Source organism: Durio zibethinus, chromosome 2 (assembly GCF_047325235.1).
Source record: "Durio zibethinus cultivar Kanyao isolate XHJ-2024 chromosome 2, ASM4732523v1, whole genome shotgun sequence".
Taxonomy (NCBI): domain Eukaryota; kingdom Viridiplantae; phylum Streptophyta; class Magnoliopsida; order Malvales; family Malvaceae; genus Durio; species Durio zibethinus.
Window position 1 is genome coordinate 38,076,546 of NC_143163.1, and position 25,626 is coordinate 38,102,171.

At 29.6% G+C, this 25,626-nt stretch overlaps 2 protein-coding genes across 4 annotated transcripts; both read right to left on the reverse strand.

Annotated features, from left to right (window-relative positions):
- Positions 1-1,136: 1,136 nt before the first annotated feature.
- Positions 1,137-6,875, reverse strand: LOC111318235 (agamous-like MADS-box protein AP1). 2 transcript variants are annotated; one of them, XM_022920974.2, is made up of 8 exons: positions 6,292-6,875; positions 3,115-3,193; positions 2,732-2,796; positions 2,516-2,615; positions 2,384-2,425; positions 2,022-2,063; positions 1,753-1,865; positions 1,137-1,438 (listed from the first exon to the last, which is right to left on the reverse strand). In XM_022920974.2, exons 1-8 carry the CDS (start codon positions 6,474-6,476, stop codon positions 1,339-1,341), a joined length of 726 nt encoding a protein of 241 aa, XP_022776709.2. In that variant the 5' UTR covers positions 6,477-6,875; the 3' UTR covers positions 1,137-1,338. The 2 variants fall into 2 exon arrangements, with proteins under 2 accessions (XP_022776709.2, XP_022776708.2); XM_022920973.2 differs by having other exon boundaries at positions 1,137-1,450; positions 6,292-6,659.
- Positions 6,876-17,058: 10,183 nt separating this feature from the next.
- On the reverse strand, positions 17,059-24,952 carry LOC111317586 (MADS-box protein 04g005320-like). Of its 2 annotated transcripts, none has more exons than XM_089755646.1 (8): positions 24,245-24,952; positions 20,090-20,168; positions 19,747-19,808; positions 19,482-19,581; positions 17,854-17,895; positions 17,720-17,761; positions 17,476-17,603; positions 17,059-17,363 (listed from the first exon to the last, which is right to left on the reverse strand). In XM_089755646.1, the coding sequence occupies exons 1-8, from the start codon at positions 24,427-24,429 to the stop codon at positions 17,279-17,281; spliced, it is 723 nt and encodes a 240-aa protein (XP_089611772.1). In that variant the 5' UTR covers positions 24,430-24,952; the 3' UTR covers positions 17,059-17,278. The 2 variants fall into 2 exon arrangements, with proteins under 2 accessions (XP_089611772.1, XP_089611768.1); XM_089755642.1 differs by having other exon boundaries at positions 20,090-20,171; positions 24,245-24,571.
- Between the last annotated feature and the right edge of the window lie 674 nt (positions 24,953-25,626).

Consider the following 25,626-nt stretch of genomic DNA (forward strand, 5'->3'; position numbering starts at 1 on the left):
GTTTTATAGCCACATTTCAAAAGTTTTTCCCAGTTTATAATTGATGAGTAAGAGATACAGGTTCTGCATGTACAGTCGCAAGAAGCCTATGCTTTTTTTGTTGACGGGGAAATTTCCTTGTAATAAGCTTTAGTATTAATTTATATGTTAAATTCTTTTATTTTATTATGTTTATTTGTGTAAATATAAAATTTCAATTAGTAACATATGAATGAAAAGGAAAGTCGTATAACAAAATCTTTAGATAGAGTGGAAATGACTCAAACAACTCTAGAATAAAATTTATATAAAAATTATTAATTACCATAAATCTTACGAATTTTTTAGAAAATAAAAAATATATATATCCAAAGGCAATTATAGAAGTTCTTAAATGATTTTAGCTAGTAATTTCATGAATTGTTGTTATTTATAATTATTGGCAATTTTTTCTACCTCAATATCTAAGTTTAAGAACAAATTTAATTTTCTCTAATTCTAAAATTAGAGACATAAGAATGTGTGTCTAAAAGTTATAATTAAAGATGAAAAATAATCATAATAGGCTATATTCCAAAACATTTATATGTGTCCTTATTTGTAAAATTAAATTTATTTATTTATTAATCTCTGATAGATCGCTATATAAATTTAGCGATAGGAATATTGAAAACAAAAATTTTATCTTAAACCTTGTAAAACAAAATACTTTGTTTATACAAAATAGTTTTACCAATGGTCGAAAGTTCTAGAATTGTCTTATAAACAAAATCATCTTTTTTTTGTGGATGATAGACACAGAATTTTGATCTCCCAATGCCCTTCCAAACTTCTAGTGCTGACTCAAAGTTTGAGAAACAACTCATTTAATGGTATAAAGAGGGAAAATGGCAGATGATAAAAAATCGTCTTATCCTACTTGTAAACATATATACATGTATCTAGCCATAAAAATTACTCTCTCTATTAATTATATTCTACATATATAGTTTATCTTTGTATATATTTTTAAAAGTTAATCTATGTTCATTTTGTTCTTGATTCCTAAACTGGGTCATCTAAGATATTATTATGAAAGGTCTGGTTATGAAATTGGAATTTCAAAGGGCAACAACTGATAATTGATAATGAGAAAATAGAAATCCGAGATTCAGATATACACTTATCATCCACATAGATATATTTATATAATAAGTCAAAATATAATAATCAGATATAAGAGCATGATTTTCAAACATTTTATCCTTGCTTCTCATGCCTATTTCACCATAATGCATCGATCTATGTCCATATTTTTACACAGACCAAAACTTTATAATTAATTAGCTGCTACAAGCATTGCTATTTTTGTTCCAATTTTCATGCAGCAAAGCATCCGAGATGGCACGAATAAATAGGTTCAAGGGTAAGGTCAAGCTCGTTCCTCCTTGCTTCTGTTGCTTCTTCCTGGTATGTGCCACTGCAATGTAAACTAGAAATTAAATTAGCATGTTATGGCCTCTGTGTAGACAACAGAAAATGAACTTTATGGATTGATCTTCTTTGGTCGATAAGTTATAGTCAAAGCATGAGCAGAAAGAACTAAACCCAGAAAGAACAAGAACTTCAATTGTGGTACCCCATACCATACAAATTAATGATTAACTGATTATTCAAGTCTCATGAGGCTAAAACTATATACTAGGCATATTCTTTCAAGCTAATGATATTGATTATAGTCATTTCTACTGAAGGATATATAAAAAACTTTAAAAGAGAGAGAGGAGGGGGTACCCAATATTCAGACAGGGATGAGGCTCTGGCAGCAGAAAGGATGATGTGTTGAGGCCATGGTTTTGCTGCGCCCACTGTGACTGCTGCGCAACTGTCTTCTCCCTCTCCTTGATCTACATGCAAAGATAGACTATTTGTTAGTACGTGTTTACATTACATATCAAAGCTCTTATAAATGATTTGGTGTAGCAGTAGGAAGGGACTTTCTTCAATAAATTACTAGAAGTAGGTTAATTGATGAAATCATAAACATGAATAGGGTAAGTCACCTGCTTTGCTAGCATGGTGTTTTGCTCCTGTATTGCCCTCTCCTGTCATATAGACCACAATTAGAGATGTCATATGCATGAAAACTGAAAGGGGATTCATTGTCAGTAAAATTTTACACGCCCGATGTCACAATCAACAGCGGAAAAAAGAGAAATAAAGCCAAAAACAAGGACAAATGACTAAAGTTAGGTCAGTGAAGCCTAAGCTGATGATCCTATGGTTATCTATACAAGTGTCTAGATCATTGGGATTTAGGGCTAGCTTCATAATATATGATTCAAGTTCATATAAAGCCTGCATGAAGTTCTTCTAATGAATCTCCCCAGGATCGACAAGCAAGTCAAATGTTATGAGGACTTACCTTTCTCTGAAGCTGAGAGATTGACTCGTACATTAGCTGGTTCTGCAAGAGCCACAATTTCGTCACTAAAACAAGAAGAAACAGTTTTAATTGTACTACTATAATTGGAAAACGACAACTGTTAAAGCTTACTTTTTTAGACCTAATGTGTTTAAGAGCAGTATCAAGCTGCTGCTCCAAATTCTGCAGCTCCTTGAGACTCAATGAGTCTAAATCTTCTCCCATGTAGTGCCTGCAGGAGAGGTTTAAGAAGTGACAAAAACTAATTACACATATGCTAAAAGAAATTCTAGATGTCAGGAAGGCCTATATATACACATATATATATATTTATCACTTGGGTAGTACCTCTGATTTTTCTGCAAGAGCTCAACCTTAGCCTTAAGTCTGTTATACTCCATGGACCAGTTTCCCTGCAGAGTAGTTACCAGAATATTGAGAGGCCGGTTTCAATGAATTGTCAATTGGCCTTTTCTCACAATGTATTATTCCTAAAAGATTGATTTGAAAGCTTAATTATGTTCAGTTATTACCGTACCAAAAAGTAAAAGCGAAGAGTATCTCAACAGTTACTAACTTTACAAGTCAAAGTCAGCTAGCCCTAAAAGCTATAAAATGTACTAAGTTAGGTACCACAATCCTTTTATGCTGTCAAAATGGTATGGCAAACAGTACATATAATCATAATGAGAACTCTGGCGAGCTAACGGCGTACGTGAAAGCTGGGTTACCTGATATTCAGACTCAGTTGCAACAAGCCGTGTTTCAGCATAAGAATACCTTTCATATCGTTCAAGTATCTTGTCCATGCTGTTGCAGAAAGGAAAAGTCAGTATCAAGGACAATATTTTCTTCAGTAGTAATTCCCTAGGAAAACTTGTTGTAGCTTTATTATAACCCTTATTTAAAAACAATATATATATGGACATTTTTTCTAAACTTATTAAAGAATCAAAATATAAAATCGAGCAGATAAATTCTCACTTTAGTTTTTTTATTTTTTGGTTGATACAAGAGAAGATCACTAAGATTTAAGCTCCGCTAAGTATTTTAAAATTGTTTGGAGTGTTCGTATTTATTTTATATGAATTAAACGTAACAAAAAAAAAAAAAAAAAGAAAAGAAGACAAACTACCAAGAATGTATTTCATTTTTTAAAAATGTTTCATAGTATTTAAGAAATTGTCAAGTTTGCCAATTGAGCTTAGCTCACATGGCATGAGAGACTTAAGGTTGTTAGTGTTCAAGACGTAATGCTTTCTCCCTGCAGTTAAGTATAAGGTAAGTACTAGATTTATCGGAAAAAAAAAATTTACCTTTCTTGTTTCAATTCAATAACCTGGAAGTATTTTAGTTATTTCAAAAATGCTAAGCCAAACCAACATGTCTTAGTTAGCCTCAAGTTAGAGTTAACAAAAAAAAAAAAAAAGACAGAATCAACATTAGCAACAGTAAACAATCAATAATTAGCTACTGATTTGTGAAAAAAAAAAAAAAAAAACTTAATAAACTCCATATCCAAGAGTCAAAAATAGGGTGGGTAGTACATAAATAATAGCATATAATAACTAAGTTCCATTTCCTAATTGTTAGTAACTATACATCAAATTAAGCCTAATATTTTGACATTCTCATCAACTGTAATGTCCACAGAAGAGAGCATATTATTGTGGCTGGAAATGAAAACCATTTTCCAAGCCAATCCCTGAGGGTTATGGTGGTTCAGGAATTGGATTATAAATCCACTAACTTGACTTTATTCATAATTACTGGTTAATCACCACTTCACTTCTTCCTTGGAGATATGTATTGTATCAAAGGAAGTTACAATATATAAAAGCTGCTGAAATTTGTTCAATGGTTTAGGTATCTATCATCTTTAAGCTGGGGAGTTTGATATAAGACTTTTTATAAATGTTTAATATCCATGATCATCATGTATGTGAAATTTGTTCTTTTATGTATTATTAATTTAATTGTAAAATATTAAGATTGAAGGATGAATGAGCTAAATTTTTTAATATTTAAGTAAATTTTGGATAGAAAGATTTCTTTTCTCAAGAACAAACAGAACTTAAACAGGCCCCCTCCCCCCCCCCCCCAAAAAAAAAAAAAGAAAACATGAAAAAAAAAGTTAATAATAAGAATTAAGCAACCTTCTTTATGATTAAAATTTTCTAAAACAACAAAGGCCAAATGTTTAAAGAACAACACAAAAGTTAAAAAAAAAAAAAAAAAAACTGTAAAAAGAACTTGAACAAATAATTGGAGGTTTTTTTTTTCTTGTAATTATTTTCTTTAGAAGTAGTAAAGTTGAGTTTCGATCTCCAACACTTACAGATTCAACTTCTATAATTCTTTTCAGGTTTTAGGCTTCTTTGTATAAACAAAACCAAAAAAAGAACTTGAACAAATAATTGTAGTTTTTTTTTTTTTTTCTGATAATTAGCTTAAAATATTGTATATTCAATGGGAAATTGCCTGATTATTCAAGGTTTATAAATAGTTTTTTATCTTTTTCCTTTTCTTTTTTTTTGGGGGGGGGGGGGTCACTGCATCCTTTTAAGTAATGACTTACACGTAACCGAATCTGCTGAAAAAAAAAAAAAACAGATCATTGAAATATAGCTAGTTTAGGCAGATATCAAGCAACAATTGTATAGTCAGTAGCTGCTATTTTCCTCCATTAAGGAATCTTCTAACTACAAGAGTAAAAAACTAAAAATCCCCATCTTTGTCCACCCAAAAGAACTGTAGGATCCTTCTTTTTCAAACTACTAAAAAGATACCCTCTTTTCGACTCGTTAGTTAGTTTGGAATTTGGAGTCCTTGGATCAGAGTTGTCAAAAGCTAGAGAGGATCTAGGCTTTAAGAGCTGGTGAAGGAGAAGAGATGGAGAAATTGTAGCTTGTAGGAGATATAATAAACCCAAAAACACACAACAAAAAGAAAAAAAAAAAGTACCCAAAGGAGGGAAGATGACAAAGAGGGTGCAAATGCAATACTAAATAAGTACTTCAATTGATTTATAATTTTAGAACAAAATTAACCCTTTTTCCAAGAGAAAGTAAATTACAAAAAACAAATATATTTTCACCAAAACTATAAACTTTACGTCTTTTTCTATCTTTAGAAGAAAATATGTTTCTTAGGAATGATTTTTCCTTTTAGATGGCAAATTTTTTTTATTTTCTATTTCTTGGTATAACAATTTAGTGCATAATAGATGTTTCGTGTTTTCTCCTAATTGAGAAAGTTAGACCATCGGACTAGAACAAAATACTCAAAAAAAGAAAGAAGAGAAGCAAATTTCTTCTTCTTCCATTGGTCAATAACCTCTTTAGCCAGATGTGACCAAACTCCCCAAAGGTTTCCATTCTTTTGCTACTTCAGGGTCCCTGAAACAATTCTAATACTGATATAGTTATTGTCACTTTATAAAGTCCTTCTTTTGGCTAAACTGTTACATACCTTAATTTCACCTGTTAACTTTGCATGAAATCCAGGGACAGCTCAAGACAGTGGCTAAAAAAACCATATTTAATACAATATCTTTTTCAGTCTATTGACTCTCAAACAAGAAAAAAAGAAGAAAACTCCGTAAGTTCGTAGTTTAATCTCAACTTATTGTTTATTTTTTAGTTTCTGAATATCTTGAAAAGTACTAAAAGAAAGTAGATGACAAGAAGATTGTTTTCTTTTCTTACAGGGAAAACCTGTAAATAGAAACATCGATCTCTGAAGTTTGTGGAGAAGAAGTGAGATTGTTCACCAAATTGAAGGGTAAAAAACATTAAAAAAGAAACACAAGCAGAGCAGAATCAGGCCAAAGAAAAAAGGGGTGGGGGAACCAGCATATGAAAAACAGAAATGCTTAGTTTGGATGAAAGTAAAAAGAGAAGAGCTACCTGGAATCAGTGGAGTATTCAAAGACCTTCCCTTTGTGGGAGAAGACAATCAAAGCGACCTCAGCATCGCACAAGACAGAGATCTCATGAGCTTTCTTCAATAACCCACCTCTCCTTTTGGAGAAAGTAACTTGCCTGTTGATCTTGTTCTCTATCCTCTTCAACTGAACCCTACCTCTCCCCATCTCTCTCTATTTTTACTTCCCTTTCTCTTCTTTCTTTCAAAAAATGGAAATCCCCAGAGAACACCAAAATAAGCAAAACCCAAATTCTGAAACTAAAAAAGGAAGAAGGAAGATTAAGTAAACACCCAAGTAGGAATTTCTTTTTTTCTTTTCTATTTTCTCTTCCTTTCGTTTTCTAATTGTGAAGTGTGTCTGAGAAAGCATGCACACATATACACAATTGGAAATCCGGGAAAAAAAAAAACAAAAAACCTGAAAGTAAAGTGGTTTTAGGGAAAGTGGGTGGATTTGGGGTAAACCAGAGTGGTTTTTTAAGAATGTGCTGTCGACTTCCCATTGGTTAGCATAACTGTCCACTCGTTACTGTCTGGTGTTGGAACCACAATATTTGTTTTTCGTAGTTCTTCTCTTTAGACAGCTTTCTTCTTACTTATAGGCTATAGATGCTACCGTCACGACCTGTACGGGAACCCCTCTGTTACACAGTTCCCGCTGACGGCGGAGATCTTTTCTCTTTTAATTAAAAGCCATAAATTTTAGAGTTGTTTTGAAGATCGTTAAATTATTGCCTTTTTTTCTATTTGGAATTTGATGTACAGAAGATCGTTAAGTTTTGATTTTTCAGTGTTATATATATATTTAAATTGGGTTTCTTTTTTGTCAATTGATTTTAAATTTTAATTTTAATTATTTATTTTTTTATTTTGTTAATTTATTACATGATAATCTTATTAATTTTTAGAGTTTACCACGTGATAATTTTATTTGTAAGTAGTAATGTCATTGTTTGAGTTTTCTCAAGTTGGCAAACTTAGGACTTAGTTTAAATGGTCCACACGTCTTCTTTAAAAGATTGAGATTAGGAATATCAATAAGTAAGGTATAGATAAGATAGAATATTTTTTATTTTTTAATTTTTATATTTTATATATTTTTGTATCTATATTCAATGAATGTTTTAAATTTATCTCCATTCTTATCTTCATAGGTATTTAATGGGTATGACTCATAACTTAAAAAAAAAAAAACTAAAAACTAAAATTTATGTTTTTGGTTTTGGTTTTTTTATTTTTATCTTATATATTTAAGTTTTTTTTATAAATATATATTAATATATATTTTTTCAATAAAAATATATTAATTTTAATTAATCTAAAATACTAATATTTACATTATTTAATAAAAAATTTATTTACTAAATATATAAATATGTATAAGGTACAGGCACAATGTGAGTGCTATATTGCACATCTCTATTCTCACATCCAATAAAAATTTAAAATCATTTTCAATTCCATCCCCATACTCACAACTTAATGCCTATCTACATTCATGTTCGGATAAAAAAAGAAGTGTTTCATTGAATATAGATAAATTTGACATCCCTAGTTGATATTCGATTTTTAGCATTTATGGGTTTTTTCTCTAATTTTTTCCTTAAGTTTTGTCCATCTATATAAAAATAAATAAATTTTCTCAATTTGGCATTCTAAGGGTTAGAGTTTAAGGTAAGACTTTCATTTAAAAATTTTAAGTTCAAATATTGGAAGAGGAATGGGATTTATGGGATGATGGAGAATTGCCTTCCTTTGTGTAGATCAATCAAATGGGTTTTCATATGTAAATAAAAAAAAAAAAAAACCATACCTTATATAAGATTTTTGGTTTCAAAAAAACATTAAGACAATGTAAAATTGGTTTGCCCCAAAAAAAATAATAATATAAACTTGCAATACCAATACTTTGTAAAAGATAAATAAATAAATAATAACTTGTCTCCTTTTTACACCAATATTATTTTATTTCTACCTCTTATTTTTATTTATAGCCAAAATATATATTATAGTGAAACTGTTACACTTTTAAATCTTTGCATCAAAATCAAATCTATAACTCATTTGAATCAAAATAATAATTTTAAATTTAATAATTTTACTATAAGGATCCAAAAAAAAAATTACATTATTATAAGTGCATCTCTCCTTCATATATTATCAAGTAGGGATAAATATAAAATCAATAAACTAATTCAGTTTAGATATAAGAAATTAATTAACAAAAGTTTAACGTTGAGACGGGTTCAATCAGGCAACTTGGCTCATGAATAGTTCTAGGGATGTCTTGGATGATCTTAAAACATTTGACAATGAAAATCCCAACATTTTTATGGGTAGTGTGACCAAATTTGAGTGGCTGTCGATATGCCTATGTTGGCCTCTTTATTGGATGTATATGCATATGCATAAAATGAGCGATTAAGTGGTCCTAATATGTTATTCTGTAACATCAATCATACTTCCATTATTGTACTGAGGCACACCTTCCACCGACAAGCTTTCTTCTAAAGCATTTTCTTCAAATTACCATTTCTTCTATAAGTTCATACTTGAAAAAAAAATATCAGTGATAAGATTTAATTTTTAAATTAGTTAGATATTATTTTTAAAAAACTATTATATAAATTAACTGAATTCGAGTGTTTCCGTACGACATCATGTCACTGCATCAATTTTTTTTTTGCACATGCATCATATTCCTTTATAATTAGTACTCTTGAAACTTGATTTAAAGCTCCCTTGCAATTTATAAGTAGAATATACTACTAAACTACAACTACTGTCAAATAGTTTGTACCCAAAAGGCATTAAACTTTTCTTAAGAAAAGAAAAAAAAAGTTTCAAATATAGCACCTTTTTTGGTACAATGCAAAAGAAAAGTTAAATTTCAAACAATTCTTGTCCAAGCCATGCTAACCAAGCGGTCACCAAAATGGATAAGATTAAACGCCATTAAGAGTCCTAAAAAACATGTAATTTTTAAGTAAATAGAGACAAAATGTATAACCATCATATTAGCACTATTATAATGTCAACGCTTATATCCCGTTAGAGGTGTTGATGGATTAGACCGAATTCAAAGGATTCAAAATTTTTAAATATATATATTAAAATATTAATTTAATATCTCGAATCAAGTCAAATTTAAATTCAAAATTCTTTATCAAAGCTAAGCTAGACTCATGGGTTGAATAGATAATCTAGCTTGTGGACAAGTTTAATTTCCGTATACATGATTTTATTTGAGTTTATTTTTACTCAATCAAATGAACATTTTTATTCGTATAAAAAGATCGACCGCAAAGGTTTAGATCTTGTCATAATAAGAACAGAATGCCTCCAAAACAAATTACACCTATATTGACTATTTAATTAGAGATAAAATAAATCATAAATTTGTTAAATTGGAAGTAACGTTGACACATAAATGTAACAAAGATTACTCCATTTTTTTTTAATTGAGTTTAGGTTGGATGCGCATCTTAAAATTTACCATGATATAAGCGTAAACATTGTTAATATTCATCTGATTTTAGATTAAATATCTATCTTAAAATTTAACATTAACATGATCAGAAAAGTAAACATCCTACAATATTGCATACAAAAACCCTACTCTATTTGCCCCATCTTGACTAATAAATCAGTAAAAAAATCAACTTTTCTACATACATGATTTGAATCTCTCTTTTTCGAAATTATTGTCCTTGATAAAGAAAAACATTAGGTAAAATTTCAGCATTTGCCAAAAAATCCCAATCCAACTAATTATTGCCAAGCTTTTTTCATATTGATGACTTGGTCTTACCTTCATTAACGTCTTATGTGGGTAACAATTGACATCTTGGCATGCCTTTTGGTGTCTTGATCTTCTTGTTTGGTTTTTTTTTCCCCCTCTTCTCTGTCAGCTGATCTCCTTTTATACTGGCTTTGCTGTTAGTTTTTTTTGTACACAAACTTTTCCCTCTAATAATACATTTTTCTTCAGCTTTTCCAAAAGAACAAAGAAAAAAAAAAAAAAAAAAACCCATTGGGTAAACCCTTCTTCCCTAATACTTGGTGCACAAAAAAAAAATCCCAAAAGGTAAATTTTATTAATACTCTTGCCAATTATACAAAGAATAAAAGAAGTAAATTGGCTTGATTTTAGGCCTAATTTTACTAAAGCAAGTTAAGTGCTGCTTGAAATGTTGGTTTAAAATCTGCTTTCAACCCCATCACAAGTAAAAAAAAAAAAAAAAAATCCCACCTCAAAGTTGTTTGGGCATTGTGGTAAAGGTGAAAAAACCATTTTTATTTCAAAAAACATTTTCATCCCAATGCCAAACGGGATCAATGTTCATGTGATTATCTAAACCTTCGCAAATGTGTTAATTCCATTTCTTGTAAATCAAAGTTCGATATTTGTGAGGAGTATTAATTCAAAAATAAAATTTTGAATGCATCATATTGATTTGGAAGTCGCATCTTTAATATAGTTGAAAAAAAATAATAAATTTAGGTAAAACTTGAAGATATGCCTGATCACATTATTTAAAAAAGAAAAAAAAAACCATTTTCCTTGGTTTCCTTTTCCCTTCAATTTCTTTCCCCTTCCTACCAAACATAAATACATTAGTAGTATTGTATGAGATTCCTCTATCTTGTTTATTCATGTAAAAAAATGGGTGAAAAAAAAAAGCTGCATTTCTCATTATAGAAAATAAAATATCATTGTTTGAAGACAGATTCTGTCTGTTCACAAAATTCTAGTGAAATAAGTGCATCCCTCCAAATATGTCAAGTCCAATCACAATAATTTTCAATTTTTCATTTTCATGATGGATTTTCCTTTTCCTTTCCTGTTTAAGCTGCACAAGTTTCATATAGTTGGCAACAGATAAAAAATAAAGCGAAACCAAGAGAATCTCACGCTCGAGGTTTAAAAATTTGAGGCCAACAACTTTCTTTTTTTCGCCTTTGCAAAAAGAAAAAATTTTTTTATCTTGCCACTCTGATAAGGTATCTTGAGGTTCTAGTAAGTAAATTTGATAATTTAAAATACGATACAAAAATAATTTAAAAATAATATAAAAATGACTCGATTTAAAATTTTAATAAAAATTATATATGTTTAATAAAAAACATATTTTGTATTTTTATGTTGATACTGATTGTGACACGTAATTTTTATATAAAATACAATATAAATATAAATATTGATTATGATACGTAATTTTCGTATAAAATATTATATGAATTAATATGCACATTATCAATATTTTACATAACACAAATACATTATCAAATATAGTGGCAAAGCAAAAGTTAGGTAACCTTTAGATAAAGTTTGCAAAAATGGGGCTCACTGTTTTTGGTTTTCAACAATAGTTTCTCATTAGGAAAAAAAAAAAAATCCACGAGAAATATGGTAATGAAAAATGGTGTGAAATGTTATACCATTTTCGGCCATCAATTGGATTTGGATCTTCGTATTGGGAGACTTTGAGATTTGGGGAAAGTATGAGACGATGCAGCATCATTAGCATGTATACCTAACTGCCTACATAATTTGCTCCTTACTAAATTTTATATACATACTTTTTTTACTAAAAATTATTTGATATATTATTAGTGAAATTTTTTAACTTTATAAATAAGATTAATAGGATGACATATGTCTCATTTCTTTTTTTAAATTATCTTTTATTTTTTAAAATATACACTAAATAATATGCGTAATTCTATTAACTCCCTTTATAAAATTAAAAAAAATTATTATCAATATATTTAATAATTTCTTCTTTTTTTTTGTACGATCGAAAAAGTACAAAAGAAGAATGAAAAATTCGAGCATTAGATCTCAACATTTTTTAAATAGAAGTAGAAGCCGACATTAATTTGATAATTGATGCATATTTTTTTACTCAAAGAGAAAGATGGAATCCTCTGTTTCCTAATATATAAAAATAATCGTTTTAAGAATATTAAAAAGTAATCCATTTTTTATTCTATCCATATCAGGATTCAAGTCTAAGAAGGAAATTTAAAATTTTATCTTAATAAAAAAAAAACTTTTAACATTTACTCAGAATAGCTTTAATTTTTTTTTGACACGAATCTAAATAAATATTTAAATTACAACTTTTGTTTCAAGAATTGGTGGTATTTGTGATAAAAATGAAAGGATTATAATAAATAACCAACAATCATACAATTTATTAATAAAGTATTGAATTTTTAATTTTAACGATTAAAACTTAAATTTCAATCTTTTCAATCTCAATATATACATATATATATATATATATATAACAAATAAAAGAGAACAAAAAAGAATTTAGATACATTTTCTTACTTATTTTTCATAAACAATAATTGCATATATCTTAAGAATTTTTTAACGTCGTAATTGTAATTTTTTAAAAATAAAGATCCACTTACACTATTATAAGAATTACATATTTCTTCGACTTTTAAATTATTATATAAAATTATATAATAAAATTATAAATTATTGTGTTTATCATGTAAACTTATAAATGGTTGCCCCTACCTACCCTTCCTAAAGACCGTAAGGGCTTCCCACTCCATAATAAAATTACAAATTAATTTTAGACGACTTTGAAAATTGTTCTTCTTTTTAAGTACGAGTATTAATTTCATTAGTAATTTCTTAACTAAAAACCAAAAAGAAACCCAATTTTACAATAAATTTATTGTTTTCTCGAAGTGATTTTCCTTGAAAACTCTTTGATTTTTCATCGTCAATCTTTTTCTAATTTTGTCTTCTTTTTTATTTATTTATATTATTTTTAATAGGTCAAAATGTTTTTCAAGTTTTGCAATATATAAATTTTTTTAAAACTATTTTAAGGATTCACTTTTAATATTGATTTGGCACATTTAGAATTTTATTTTAGAAATATTTGTCATAAAAATCCAATTCAAGTTGACAATAAAAAAAAAATTCCTTTACCAATTGAATTTAGAAAAAAAAAAAAAAAGAATACAAGCTTTCAATAAAGTAATTTTAGATATATAAAGTTAATTTACTAAAATATTTAAGATAATTATTTGCCAAATATCAAACTGTGACCATTTCTTTGAGTGGAAGAGAGTAATTAATTAAAGCTAGGAGCATTTCATTTTAATTTTTTTAATATAACCTTATAATTAGTAAATTAAAATAAAAAATTATATAATAATCTACCACTTAAAAGTACGAACTTCATATAATTTTTTTTAATTTCATATAATATTAAATTATTATTGATTAATTACACTACAATAATTATAGCTTCCATGCTGACATTTGATCAATGCCGAAACAGTGCCTAATGATGTATGATGAAGCAACAAAACCAACCATAGGAAGAAGCTGTTATCTATTGTGTGTGTATATATATGGAAGGTATTATAGGCATAAGGACATTAACTAAACCTCTTAAACTTTTTGTTCTTGGACTAAGCTAAAGTCCCATTGATGAGCCAATACACATTGATAAATAAAAGGTTTTTATTTATTTTTAAAATTTGCATTATTTGATTACAATCACAACATTGATATTACTTCAGTTGTCTTCATTTTTCAAATCTGGATTTGTTTAATGCATATATAGCCAAAAAAATTGGCAAAATGTTTATAGTTAAGTACACATTGCAAACACATTACTAATTTCTATCAATTAAAATAATTATTTAACAAGCGGTTAGTTCAATGATAACTCTAAAATCAAATGTATCGAGTTCATAACTTAAAAAAAAAAAATTTTTAAAAGACCCCTTTGTTTATTGCAAGATATCTAGTTGACAGACATGGGAAATTAACATGGTTTAAATTGTGGCAATTCATCTCAGACCCATGTACCATTTTTATCACCATCCATATTTCACCATAAAAGAAATTACCTTCACCAAAAAGAAGTGGCCCCTTCCCTTTTTTTTGTTAGCTAGGTATAATATTGCATAAGAAAGCACATGAAGACTGAAGCTCGAACCTCCATTCCCTATATAAAAACCATATGAAGTAGCTAAAGACTTTTATTGTATTTGTCAAATGATTAATTGTTTGTGCTGAGTTTCTAGCTAGAAATAAGGACCCTGACATTACGAGAGAAAAAGAGTAATAAAAAAGTAGGAAGTGTTTCTTGGAAGATTAAAAGGATAAATAAATAGAAAAATAAAAAAGAGAAATAGATTGATTAAATAGTATTTAGATGGTTCTATTTATAAGTAAAAGGTAAAAAATCTGCAAAGTAAAATAATGACGTGATCGAGCTAACATTATATTATATGTGTCAGGTTAACTTAACATGTTCTTGTTGGAATATAAAAATGCTTATGACAGTTTCTAATGAGAGGAAAAAAAAAAAAAACAATTTATCCTTTATACTCAAAAATACCCTTAACATTAATGCTATTGCACCACAAAATTTCCTTTATTTTTCCTTTACGTTTATATGGAAACTGGACAATTGGGGTTAAGTTTGGGGAGAAACCCAACCAAACCACAGACATGCAATTGGTTAAAAGCAAAAGCTTCCCTTTAATGGGGAGAAGTAGAGCTAATTTTAGGGGCAGCGGTTGGCAGCCATAACATATAAGCCAAACTAAAATAAAAAAGCAAATCCAAGTTAGCTGCCTTAAACCGGAACTTATCACTACTGCTATCAAATCAAGAGATCTTTGAATCTCTCCGCATCCAACTTTCCAATGAGGCAACGAGTAAAGGGATTAAAATTTTTATTTTTGATCATTAATATTTTAAATATTTTATTAAACTAATTTTTTATAAAAATATATCTAAAAATCTCATTTATAGATTTAGAAAATATTTTTTTAATACTTTAAAAATAAAATGAAAGTCAAAGCTAAAAAGAATTTGACCATTTTTTTTTTAAGATTGAAATAAAGATATTATTTATATAAAACGGTTCATTACAGTCAAGTTACAAAATCGCAAGATCTGTGCACTCTCATCTTAGCTAGAGAGTCCACAAAACAATTAACCTCTCTAAAACCATGTACAAAAGTGATGTTCTTAACCCTAACGAAGAGATTGTACAACCTATTCAACAAATCATTATACTTTCAAGAGTATTCACTTACTTTGTTGAGCCAGGCTGTAATAATTTTGGAGTCGCTTTCGATAATAATATCAGGCAAGGGATTCAGATTGGCATTAACCACAATAGTAAGGGCTTCAACTACCACCAACAGCTCTGCCGGGTTCGATTCCTTGACTCTAACATTCTTGGACAACATTAGCAATACTTTCCCCTTCCAATCGCGGATAACACCTCCTATTCCTGTAGGATCAGGCTTACCTATAGCCGATCCATCTACATTAATTTTCCAAACTCCTTTAAGGGGTCGAGACCATTCGATGTTATTCCCACATTCTTTTTTATGGAGGGGAATGGATATACTTTGGAAGTTAGATACACAATTAAAAATCAAATTAAAAAGTATTCATGAAACAAGAGTACTATTATTATAAAAATTAATGCAGACGGTCGACTACTTTAAAACTCCATGGACAAGGTCAAATAATTATCATATATCCATTTATTAATTACTTAATTTTTATAAATGTTCTTTAATAAGACATGTCAATCCTCTAATCTTACTTCAACTTTGTTCAAGAACTGGTAGTGTAGATAGAAAATTCGTAAGATAGAAAAGGAAGGAGATGGAACACATAATAGAAAAATAGTTATAAATACCGAAATTTAAACTTTAAATCTATTAGATATATATTTTTTAAAATTAACTATATGAATCAATTTAATTAATTAAAACCTAAATTCAACCTGAAAGCATTATTTAAAATTGTTAACTAGCTAGTATATCTTGTAAAAATATTAGTACTACTAATAGTACTTTAAGAAAAGCCAAGTTGCAATAATACAAACCTCACATTGAAAGTAATTTAAGCAGGTAAGTTAATGCCTATCAATTTTCTGAGCAGATTCATCCAACCCCAATGTCAAATCGTCCCACTGGTGATCTCTGATAAAAGCACATTCAATATTGCTTCAACCTACTGCATTGAATTTTCATCCCAACTTTATTCACGCCTTGCTTCAGATATTATCTTTCTGGATATGGCTGATCTTGACACCTAAACTTTACTTTCAATTGAAAAGACAAATACCTAGCATTTTCTAAGTCATGTATGTCCATACTCTTCAAACTAGAAATTCTACGTTACTTCCAATGCTGCAGTATTTTTATAATGGCTAAAGATAAATTAAATCGATTTAAAATTGTAACGTTTGTTTGACTCGTATGAGATTTTTTTTTTATCTAAGTTGAATTGGATATTAAAATTTAGAATAAGTTTTCAGATCATGAAATGAAAAAGAAAAATGAAAATAACTGAACTGAATTATAAGTTTTTATTAATTTTTATATAAATTTTAAATTTTTATAGAATATAAATAGTTATTTTATATCTAAATCTATTTTCAAAAATCAATAATTGAATCAATTCAAATCAATATTAATTTGGTTTCAAAAAGAAAATTGATTCAGATTTTAAAATTTTAAAACATTATATATTAACAAAAATAACTAAATCAAATCCGATCCATCATCAAACCTAACCTTAATTATCCAAAAAGTAAAAAAAAAAAAAAAAAAGAACCAAACCATGATCATATAAATTCCTTTATTTTTTTCTAATTTATTGGTAACCAGCTATTTTGATTATATAAATGAAATTTGCAAATGCAAGTAATAAAACGTTTATACAAGTAATATTAAGAGTTCAAGAATAAAGGAGTTGGCATATTATGAGTAACTTAGCATTCTTAGTAGCAAATATGGTTTTCCACATAATTATTACATGGGAGCTTCGCCCTACACTTCAACCATCCTTCATAACAGATAGAACAAAACATAGGTTGGGATTTGCTTATTGTACTCTATTCTTATCAGTTATATGAGAAGATCTGGATTCTTTAGCTTAAGTTAAAACAATCAAAGCATCCAACCAGGGATGATGAATCCACTTGGTGTAGAGGATGTAGCAGCAGTGGCCTGATCTGTTACAGTAGGATTGTAACTGTAGCACGAAAAGTTGAAGGAAAAATTATGTTAGCAGGAAAGAATCTATCGACTGTCAACCTCAGCTATTAGCATGAAATTAAAGAAGAAACAGATTTACGATATGTTACCCAATCTGCAGAGAACTGCTGCATTCTAAAGGCTCAAAAAATTCATCTGACTGAGGAGGTGGGTGGTTGTATGGAATACTTTGCTCCCCGGTTTCCCACGATGGTAGTGTTGAAGTACTTTCATCCAACTGGCAAAGCAGAACAACAAAATTTATAGCATTGACAATGACATTGAAAGATAAGAATCGCATTTCTTTTAAGTAATACAATATTTTAACATAATAAAATTTAAGCAGGTTTTTACCTTCATTCTCAGGTTTCTGTTGGTTTCCAGTAGGAATTCTTCCTGTACAAAGAATACATGCATGGTGATATCTGAATAACAGAAATATCTTCTACCACTAAAAATAGAAAAGAATCTCCAGCCGTATTATATACCTTCCTTTGAAGTTCAGAAAGTTGGTCAAACATAAATTGCATCTGCATTCATTAAAAGGCATAAATTTCAACATGACATAGATGGAATACTTGAAACAGATTTTGGTTGTCTCATGAAAATTGAATACTACATAATGTGATACCTATGGTTTTGCGTATGTACTAATTGTCCTTCAGCAATTAGGTCATTGAAGAAAGCTGGAACCATGGACCCATGTTTTCAGAAAGTTGATGCATAGGTGAACATGCATGAATAATGCCTCTTTTATTCGGTAATAAATGCCAAAAACAAATGCTTTTATGAAGTACTGAACCCAGAAACCATTTCTGTTTGAGACCAAATTCATTATGTAACCCCAGGTCCACTAACCTTGCCAAAATGTTGCATGTTATTACAAATTAATAGTAAAATGCAAGCAAATTAGGAGTTTAAGTCGGTTCATACAATTACCCTTAAGAGGTGACATTCAACAGGTCTAGGATTTGAATCCCAGAACTTACAACCCTTCCCTTGTCCCAATGCTGTGGCTTTCTTTTGTGAAAAAAAAATGAAATGCAAGCTGACAAGAATGCCAAATGACACCTAACTGCGTATGAATCTAGACCGTCCTAAATTTCCAATTCATAGTGCTTTATTTAGAAACATGATTTGAGATAGGAAGTGTGGATCTAGTTTCTCATATAAATTGTGAGAATTATGGCGGATAATAGATGAAAATAGTTAATACTCAACTTGTATTTGAAATTCACTCTTATTGAGATATTTCAAATATTTTAAAGAAATCTCACAAATAAAAAAAGCCAAGTTTTTATGAGTTTAATCATACACCCTATTGTAAATTTGAAATGCAAATCTCTCATTCTAATATCAAGTACTTACTGAACAAAGACATAACAAATATAGGATCTAGAATTTAAGAATAATGTGTAGAATAATGGAAGAATATATCAAGGTGAAGAAAACAATAAGAGCCTTCCTAACTGTCTAGGATCTGGTCTATAGCTTAACAAAAGCATTATATATTTTGCAGCACTGTGTACTCTTCCTCATAACAAAGTTTTTTTAACAGGATTGCCTGCTTACAAGATCACCATCTGTGTGTTTGTGTTTGTCTAATGTCAAAACTCAAAAGTTCCCAGGAGTTAATTCTATGGATTAATCTATACTGAATGATTTAAGATAAAAAGAATGAAATCAAAGAAAACCTTATTACCCATTTCGGTACAAGAGAATAACAAGAGTCATATTAGACAAAGACAAAGTACATCCTAACCTGAGGTGTTTTAATTGGCAACAATTTCTAGAAAAAGGAGCTTCAGTCCTAGCTAAGGTCAATTCTCCCCACATCTTTTCAGAAGATCTCAAATACTGAATCATATTTGGCTTTTGTTGCTAACGAACAAAGCATTATCCAACTTTTACGAAAAAAGAAAGGGAAGAAAATGTGTTTGTGTGTGTGTGTGTGTGTGTGTGGGGGGGGGGGGGGGGGGGGGGGGTTTACAAAAGCACTGATACATTTCGAACTGACAATGAAAAGCTATTAATTCAATTATAATCCATTGTCCCATACGGTTATAGCTTCATCAAAACAATAAATAAAACAAGAGAAGAAGTTGATTATGAATACCTTTTTTGACCTGATATGCTTCAATGAGAAGTCCAACTGATGCTCAAGCTGATCCAGTTCCTTAGTGTCCAAGCCTCCTAAATCTTCCCCAAGAAAATGGCTACACAATATAAAGTGTATATATTCACTAGAATCAAGTCTACTCTCTCTATATAGGCTCCATAAAATGCAGTCAACTATCCACACTTGAACAAGCAACTTATTTTATGAACAAATGATTCAAAGACGATTTAAAACTGTTTGGCTTATTGGTTGGACAAATTACCTCTGAGAACGTTGAAGGACCTCAACTTTTGCTTTGAGCTTCAAATATTCCTGGTAGTTGCTCTGCTTGATGACATTAAGCACTTTTAGATTTTGTCAAACTTGATTAATAAAACAATTAACAAACTTTAGTTAGCCAAAGATAAAAAGAATTGAGCATATTGTTAAAAGACTAGTGGAAAATGAAACAAGTAAAAAGGGGAAATAGTTGCATTGGCAAAAAAATGTTTTTCTTTAGGATCTGAAAACTCAATGCAAGGATTTAGAGTTTCTTTCTTAAATTGTACCAATAAATAAATTATGAATCCCAGAAGCCAAGGCTGAAATAGAAGAGAATAATAGACCTGTGAGTCAATTTCTGTTTGACCAGGTTCCAATAGTCCATAGGTGTACCTGTGGTACCTCTCAAGTGACTTAGCCATGCTGCTTAAATAAAAAGGGCCAAGAGAGGAAGTTAGGATGACAAGTCTAAATATTGATGGCAGCACTGCATTCAAAACAAACAACTAGGAACAGTCAAGCCATTTTAGCCATGAAGCTGTCTTTTCATTATGAGACTTTCCATCAGAAACCATAGTTAATTAGATGATCACCTTGATAGAACAGTTTATAGTTTCATGCCTAGTTAGTAGGACAAGGATAGAAACTTTTAAACGGAGTTTATCAAATAGTATGCCCTAATTCCTTTTTTAATATCATTAAAAGTTTTAATACAACTAGGAAATACAAATAAATTATTTGAAACTAGGAAATACAAATAGATTAATTAAAAGTTTTAATTATTTGAAATTCACTTATTCATAAATAAATATTAAAAAGAATAAATCTAAATAAATTATCAATTTGGCCAAAATAAATAAATTATCAATGCTTTTATATATACTAATATTTATAATCAATTAACCACATGCATTGCACTTAAATTCTTTGTTGATATACTTTCAATTTACCAATTTTTGAGTGTGTCTATATATATATATATATATATATATATATATTTATATATGTACATATAACATTGCTAAAACTTGATCTTAACTAGGATTGATAACAATTCAACTATACAAGTCTACTCCAATCAAGCTTGAGTTTGGTAAGTTAGACAATTTTGCATTTTAGAGCTTTGATAAGGTCAAACTTGATAAATATAGAACAAGCAAGCCTAAACTTTTCAAAGCATAGCTCAACTTGGTTACATCCTAACAACAACTCTTTGTGGCATTGAAGACCTTATGTGTTTAATTTTTTTGTGTACAAGCCAAATATTTCTGTGTTTAATTTTTTTTTGTGTACAAACCAAATCATCCAAAAATATTTATAGACACATGTCCTTAAGAAAACAAAATTCAAAATATACTAACCCAAAGGAAGTTAAGTGACTATTATCCATACAACGCATACACATACATATGTACAAATATGGAGCAAAGAGAGCTTCCCTATAAAGTGTCATATTTTTCATATCAAACTTGTAATATTAGATGAGACATAGCAGACAATAACTTGTGTTCTTTTGTAATGCTTGAGAATTGTCACCTTGGGGCTTCTTTTCTATATTGGTGTTAATGAGGTCCTTGTTTGGGTTTCACATCATTGTAATGACTAAGGATCATGATTCTGTTCTGTTTTATTCCTTAGTTGGGGAATTTGTCTGTTGGGTTAAGTCTCTTTAGTGTGGGTTTATTCCCTTTCTTGTAAGCCTTTTGCTTTTTGTACTGTAGTGGGTAAATTTTTTGGGTAATTTTTACTTTTAACGGCTACCTTTACTTTTAATGGCTACCTTTTGCTTTTAATGGCTTCCTTTTTTGGGTAATTGTTGGCTACTTGCATTGATAAAGAAGAGAGTTAGAAAAATGTCACATGAGGAAACTCTTGTAATCTAACAATAGTTTGTAAGGAAATGTCAATTGGTAGGTAAAACTAATCACCAACATGTACAAGAGCATGACAAAGAACTTTACATGGGGAAATAATACCATATGTTGTATGGTACAAGGTTATATGATGTTGATCCAAAGGAGAAAGACAGACAGTTCAACATGCAGTTAGAATTTGAGAAACAACTTAGAGTTAAAGATCTCTGATTCAATGAGATGGAGTGAAGTTTATAGAATGGGAAAGAATTACCTAAGAATTACCTCCCATTTAGATTCAAAATTCTTATGTAACCCACAAAATAACTATATAATAATTTTTAGACAACTATAATATGTTATGTAACCCACAAAATCAATCTTATTATGCTAGCTTGCTTGTAAAGTTGCATCAAATAATTTGAAACCCCACATGCTATAAAGTGAATGATATTTGTAAGCAAATCAGCTGCCAAAACTATCAAAAAGAAAAATATATACTTTCGAAATGTTCGAGTATGTACAGCGGGAGGGGAGGAGATGGAAAAAAAAAAAGGAAATAGGGGAAAAAGCACCCATCTTTTGTTTGTTACTGAAGATGGCATGACTTATGGTTAAAGCAAGGCCTTAGTGCTTTTCCCAAAACATAAGAGAATTATGTTTGAATGAAAGAAGAATGGAGCAAGAAGGGGGGCCTGAGAGGCTGCCCTAGTAAAAGCTCAAACTTGAAGTAAGCTTTTAAAAGAAAGCTGAGCTTTGGGATGCATGTGGATCTTGTAAAATGACAAAGAAATATGAAATTTTCAGTCACAACCATAGACAATGTACTATATGTAAATGTGTCAATGCACAGTTAAAGATACTGTCCATATGTTCAATATTGATGTATATATGTTGTGCATCTTTTGGTTAAAGGTTGGTTCATGTATATGTATTCACCAAATTCTAATTCCTGAAAACAAAATGCTTTGTAAGTTGATTAGATAAGACACCTGAAAGCTGCACTGGATCATCACATTTAAAAATTAAGGCTAAATTCAAAAAAAAAAAAAAAAGGCTTTAAGAAAATTAGGGATTAAGAATTCTCAAAATTTTTAAAAATAAATCAATTAGGCAATAAAAATCCACTATGATTAAAGATTTCCATTGTTGATTTGAAAGAAATGATGCACTGCAATTTGCTTAAATTATTACTGCACAACTTTATAATAGGCTAAAGATAAACAACTAAACAGTAAACTCTGTTTTTTTTTTTTTTTTTTCCTTTGAAAGGCAAAATGAATTTTGATTAAATTTCATATAAAAGCAAGTGCAGAAATCAATGTAACAGATAAAAAGAAAATAAGGCACATAACAGGAACTTCACTAACAGTCTTGAAAAATAAATGTATCCTTCAAAAAATAGCATTCATCAAATTTGATGTTCAATTTTTAATAATTATAATTTTTTTTCTTTATCCTCATATTGCGATTTAAAAAAAAAAGTGTTATAATTAAGGATCAAAATATATGAATTTAAAAAGTAAGCAATAGAAGTGTGGATTATATAGTTGCTGATGTCAAAGGTCTCAAATGAAAATTTTATACGAGTATTTTTTCTGGAAAAAAAATTTGTTATGCCTGAAACTGATCATATTTTTTTTTTGAAGATAACCATTAGATGAAGCAGCATGGCAGGATACATAGAACCCACATTTAAAATTTATCCCTTTTTGTTTCTTTTTCCAACTTGGGCTAAAAACTTTGACAGTGGCAGCTAGAAACGAATTTCGAACAAGAGAAATTAACCTAAGCTCATGGCCTTTGATTTAGTTAGGTTCAACACTTAAAACTTCAAAAGTTGAATTACATCAAAGAGTGACAGCTCCTGACTTGATTTTCTGAATAATGGTCTGATGATTAAGCATGATTCAACTTTTTATTTACATTTAATTAATTCATAAGCCATAAACCATTCACTAATACAACAACTCAGCAACAATTACATTTCCCAAGACCATTATTGTCCTTCTCAAATGATCATTAAACTGTGTGCTATAACCCGTTGAGGATACAGAAAAGTTCACAACTTTAAAGTCAAAAGGCCAAACTTTTTCCTATGAAACCTAATCTGCACTCATTAACAAGAAACTGAGTTGTTTGAAATTTAATATCTTGGCTAATAAAGAGAAACATAAACTTATTTAATTCCCAGAATATTTATTTTTGATAATCAAACAAAAGTTTTTAGAAATAGTAACATCTTGATTTAGCAGTTCACAAAATTTACCAAATAAATTAAAGTATTAAAATGTTGGACCAATCAAAAAGAGACTTGGAACAGCAACCCAACATGTTCTTGTCTAAGAAACAAAAGAATCATTTTTTTTCTCCTATGATATTTCAGAATAGGAAAATTTTCAGTGACCTAGATCTCTGAAAACCCCAGAATATTTTCAAGACGAGAACAGCTAAATCAACATATCCATGAAAAAAAAAACAGATTCAAACCCTTATCTCAAAATCAACTGCACCAACACAAGAAGAAAAAAATGAAGACAAAAAGGCAAAGAAAGCAGATCACCATGAAATTTTCAAAGAAAGAAAAAATATGGGTTGTTTGATATTAACATGAAATAAATGAAAAGATTATTAAAATTTAATTACCTAGAAGCGCTGCAAAACTCATAGAGCTTGCCACGGTTAGAGAAAATGATGAGAGCAACCTCTGCATCACAAAGAATTGAAAGCTCATAAGCCTTTTTTAGCAATCCATTCCTTCTCTTTGCAAATGTCACCTGTCGATTTATCTTGTTCTCGATCCTCTTCAACTCCACTTTTCCTCTTCCCATTCCTATTCGTTTTTTTTAATGCTCTTATATTGTACCGAATTTAAAAATAAAATAAAATAAAATAAAATATTTTTTCTTGTTAAAAAAAGAAAACTATGGTATTTTCAGAAACCCTTTTTTCTTCTTTCTTTTCTGCTCTTCCCGAAATTCCCTCCTCTTTCTTTAGGGCAAGAAGCAGTTCCTCTTTTTTATAAGTGTAGGGTAACTCTATAGCTATTAGGTTTCCACCGTTTGTTCCTCAAACAAAAGAAAACAAAAGAGAGAAGATAAAGAGAAAAGAGAGTGGAAAACCAAAGTGGGGCACTAGCGTTTATCTTCATCCAGGGTTTTGCTTTTACTAGCCCGTTCAGACAAAGAATAAAACTCCATCGTACTATCACCTACAGTTTCCAATTTATTTCCTGTTTTATATTTCCTCTTTACATTGCATTTATGTTCAAGCTTCTCATCTCTTGCCTCAATTTTTTCTCTCCTTTTGGTACTTATAGATACATTAGTAGACTTGTATCTGACTTTGCTGGTTAAAAATAATATAATCCATAAATAAATCAATTAAATATAAAAATTTTCTTACTCCGTTTTTGCTAGATTTTCTTTTTTGTCAATTGAGTTAGAGTTGACTAAATGACGTCCACATCAATCTTAACATTCCTGACTTTAAGTGCTTCAACGTGTCGAAACAACAACAAGGAAGCATTAGAACAGCGGCCCAGATTGAAATTTTTTTACCATTATATCCCTATCAAGATGCTTCTAGTTACCAGATTTCCTCACTGCTTGCAAGGATTGATTGGGGTTAGAAAGTAGAGTGAAAAGGCAGGAATTGGTTCTGAAATGGTCCTCTAGATCCTGAAAATTGGGTGTTGGCACATGGGGAAGGCTCTCACCAGATCATGCCAGGGAAAAAAAAAAAAAACCCTCGTAAGCACGAAAGCAAGGTAGCCAAGCCAAAGGATGTTTAGTATAATCTTATCTTATCCACATTTTATCTATCATATTCATACAATACATTTCTTTTACCCATAATATGTTAGGAATTACCTTAGCTCTAATTTTATTTGTTAAAGATAATCATAACTCTGATATCATTTGTTAGGTTAAAAGCTCCAATTTAATTTATGTCAGCAGAAGCATAATCAAACAATCAATCAAACACATAAGAGATAACAATTTAACATGATTCAGTCCAATCGACTT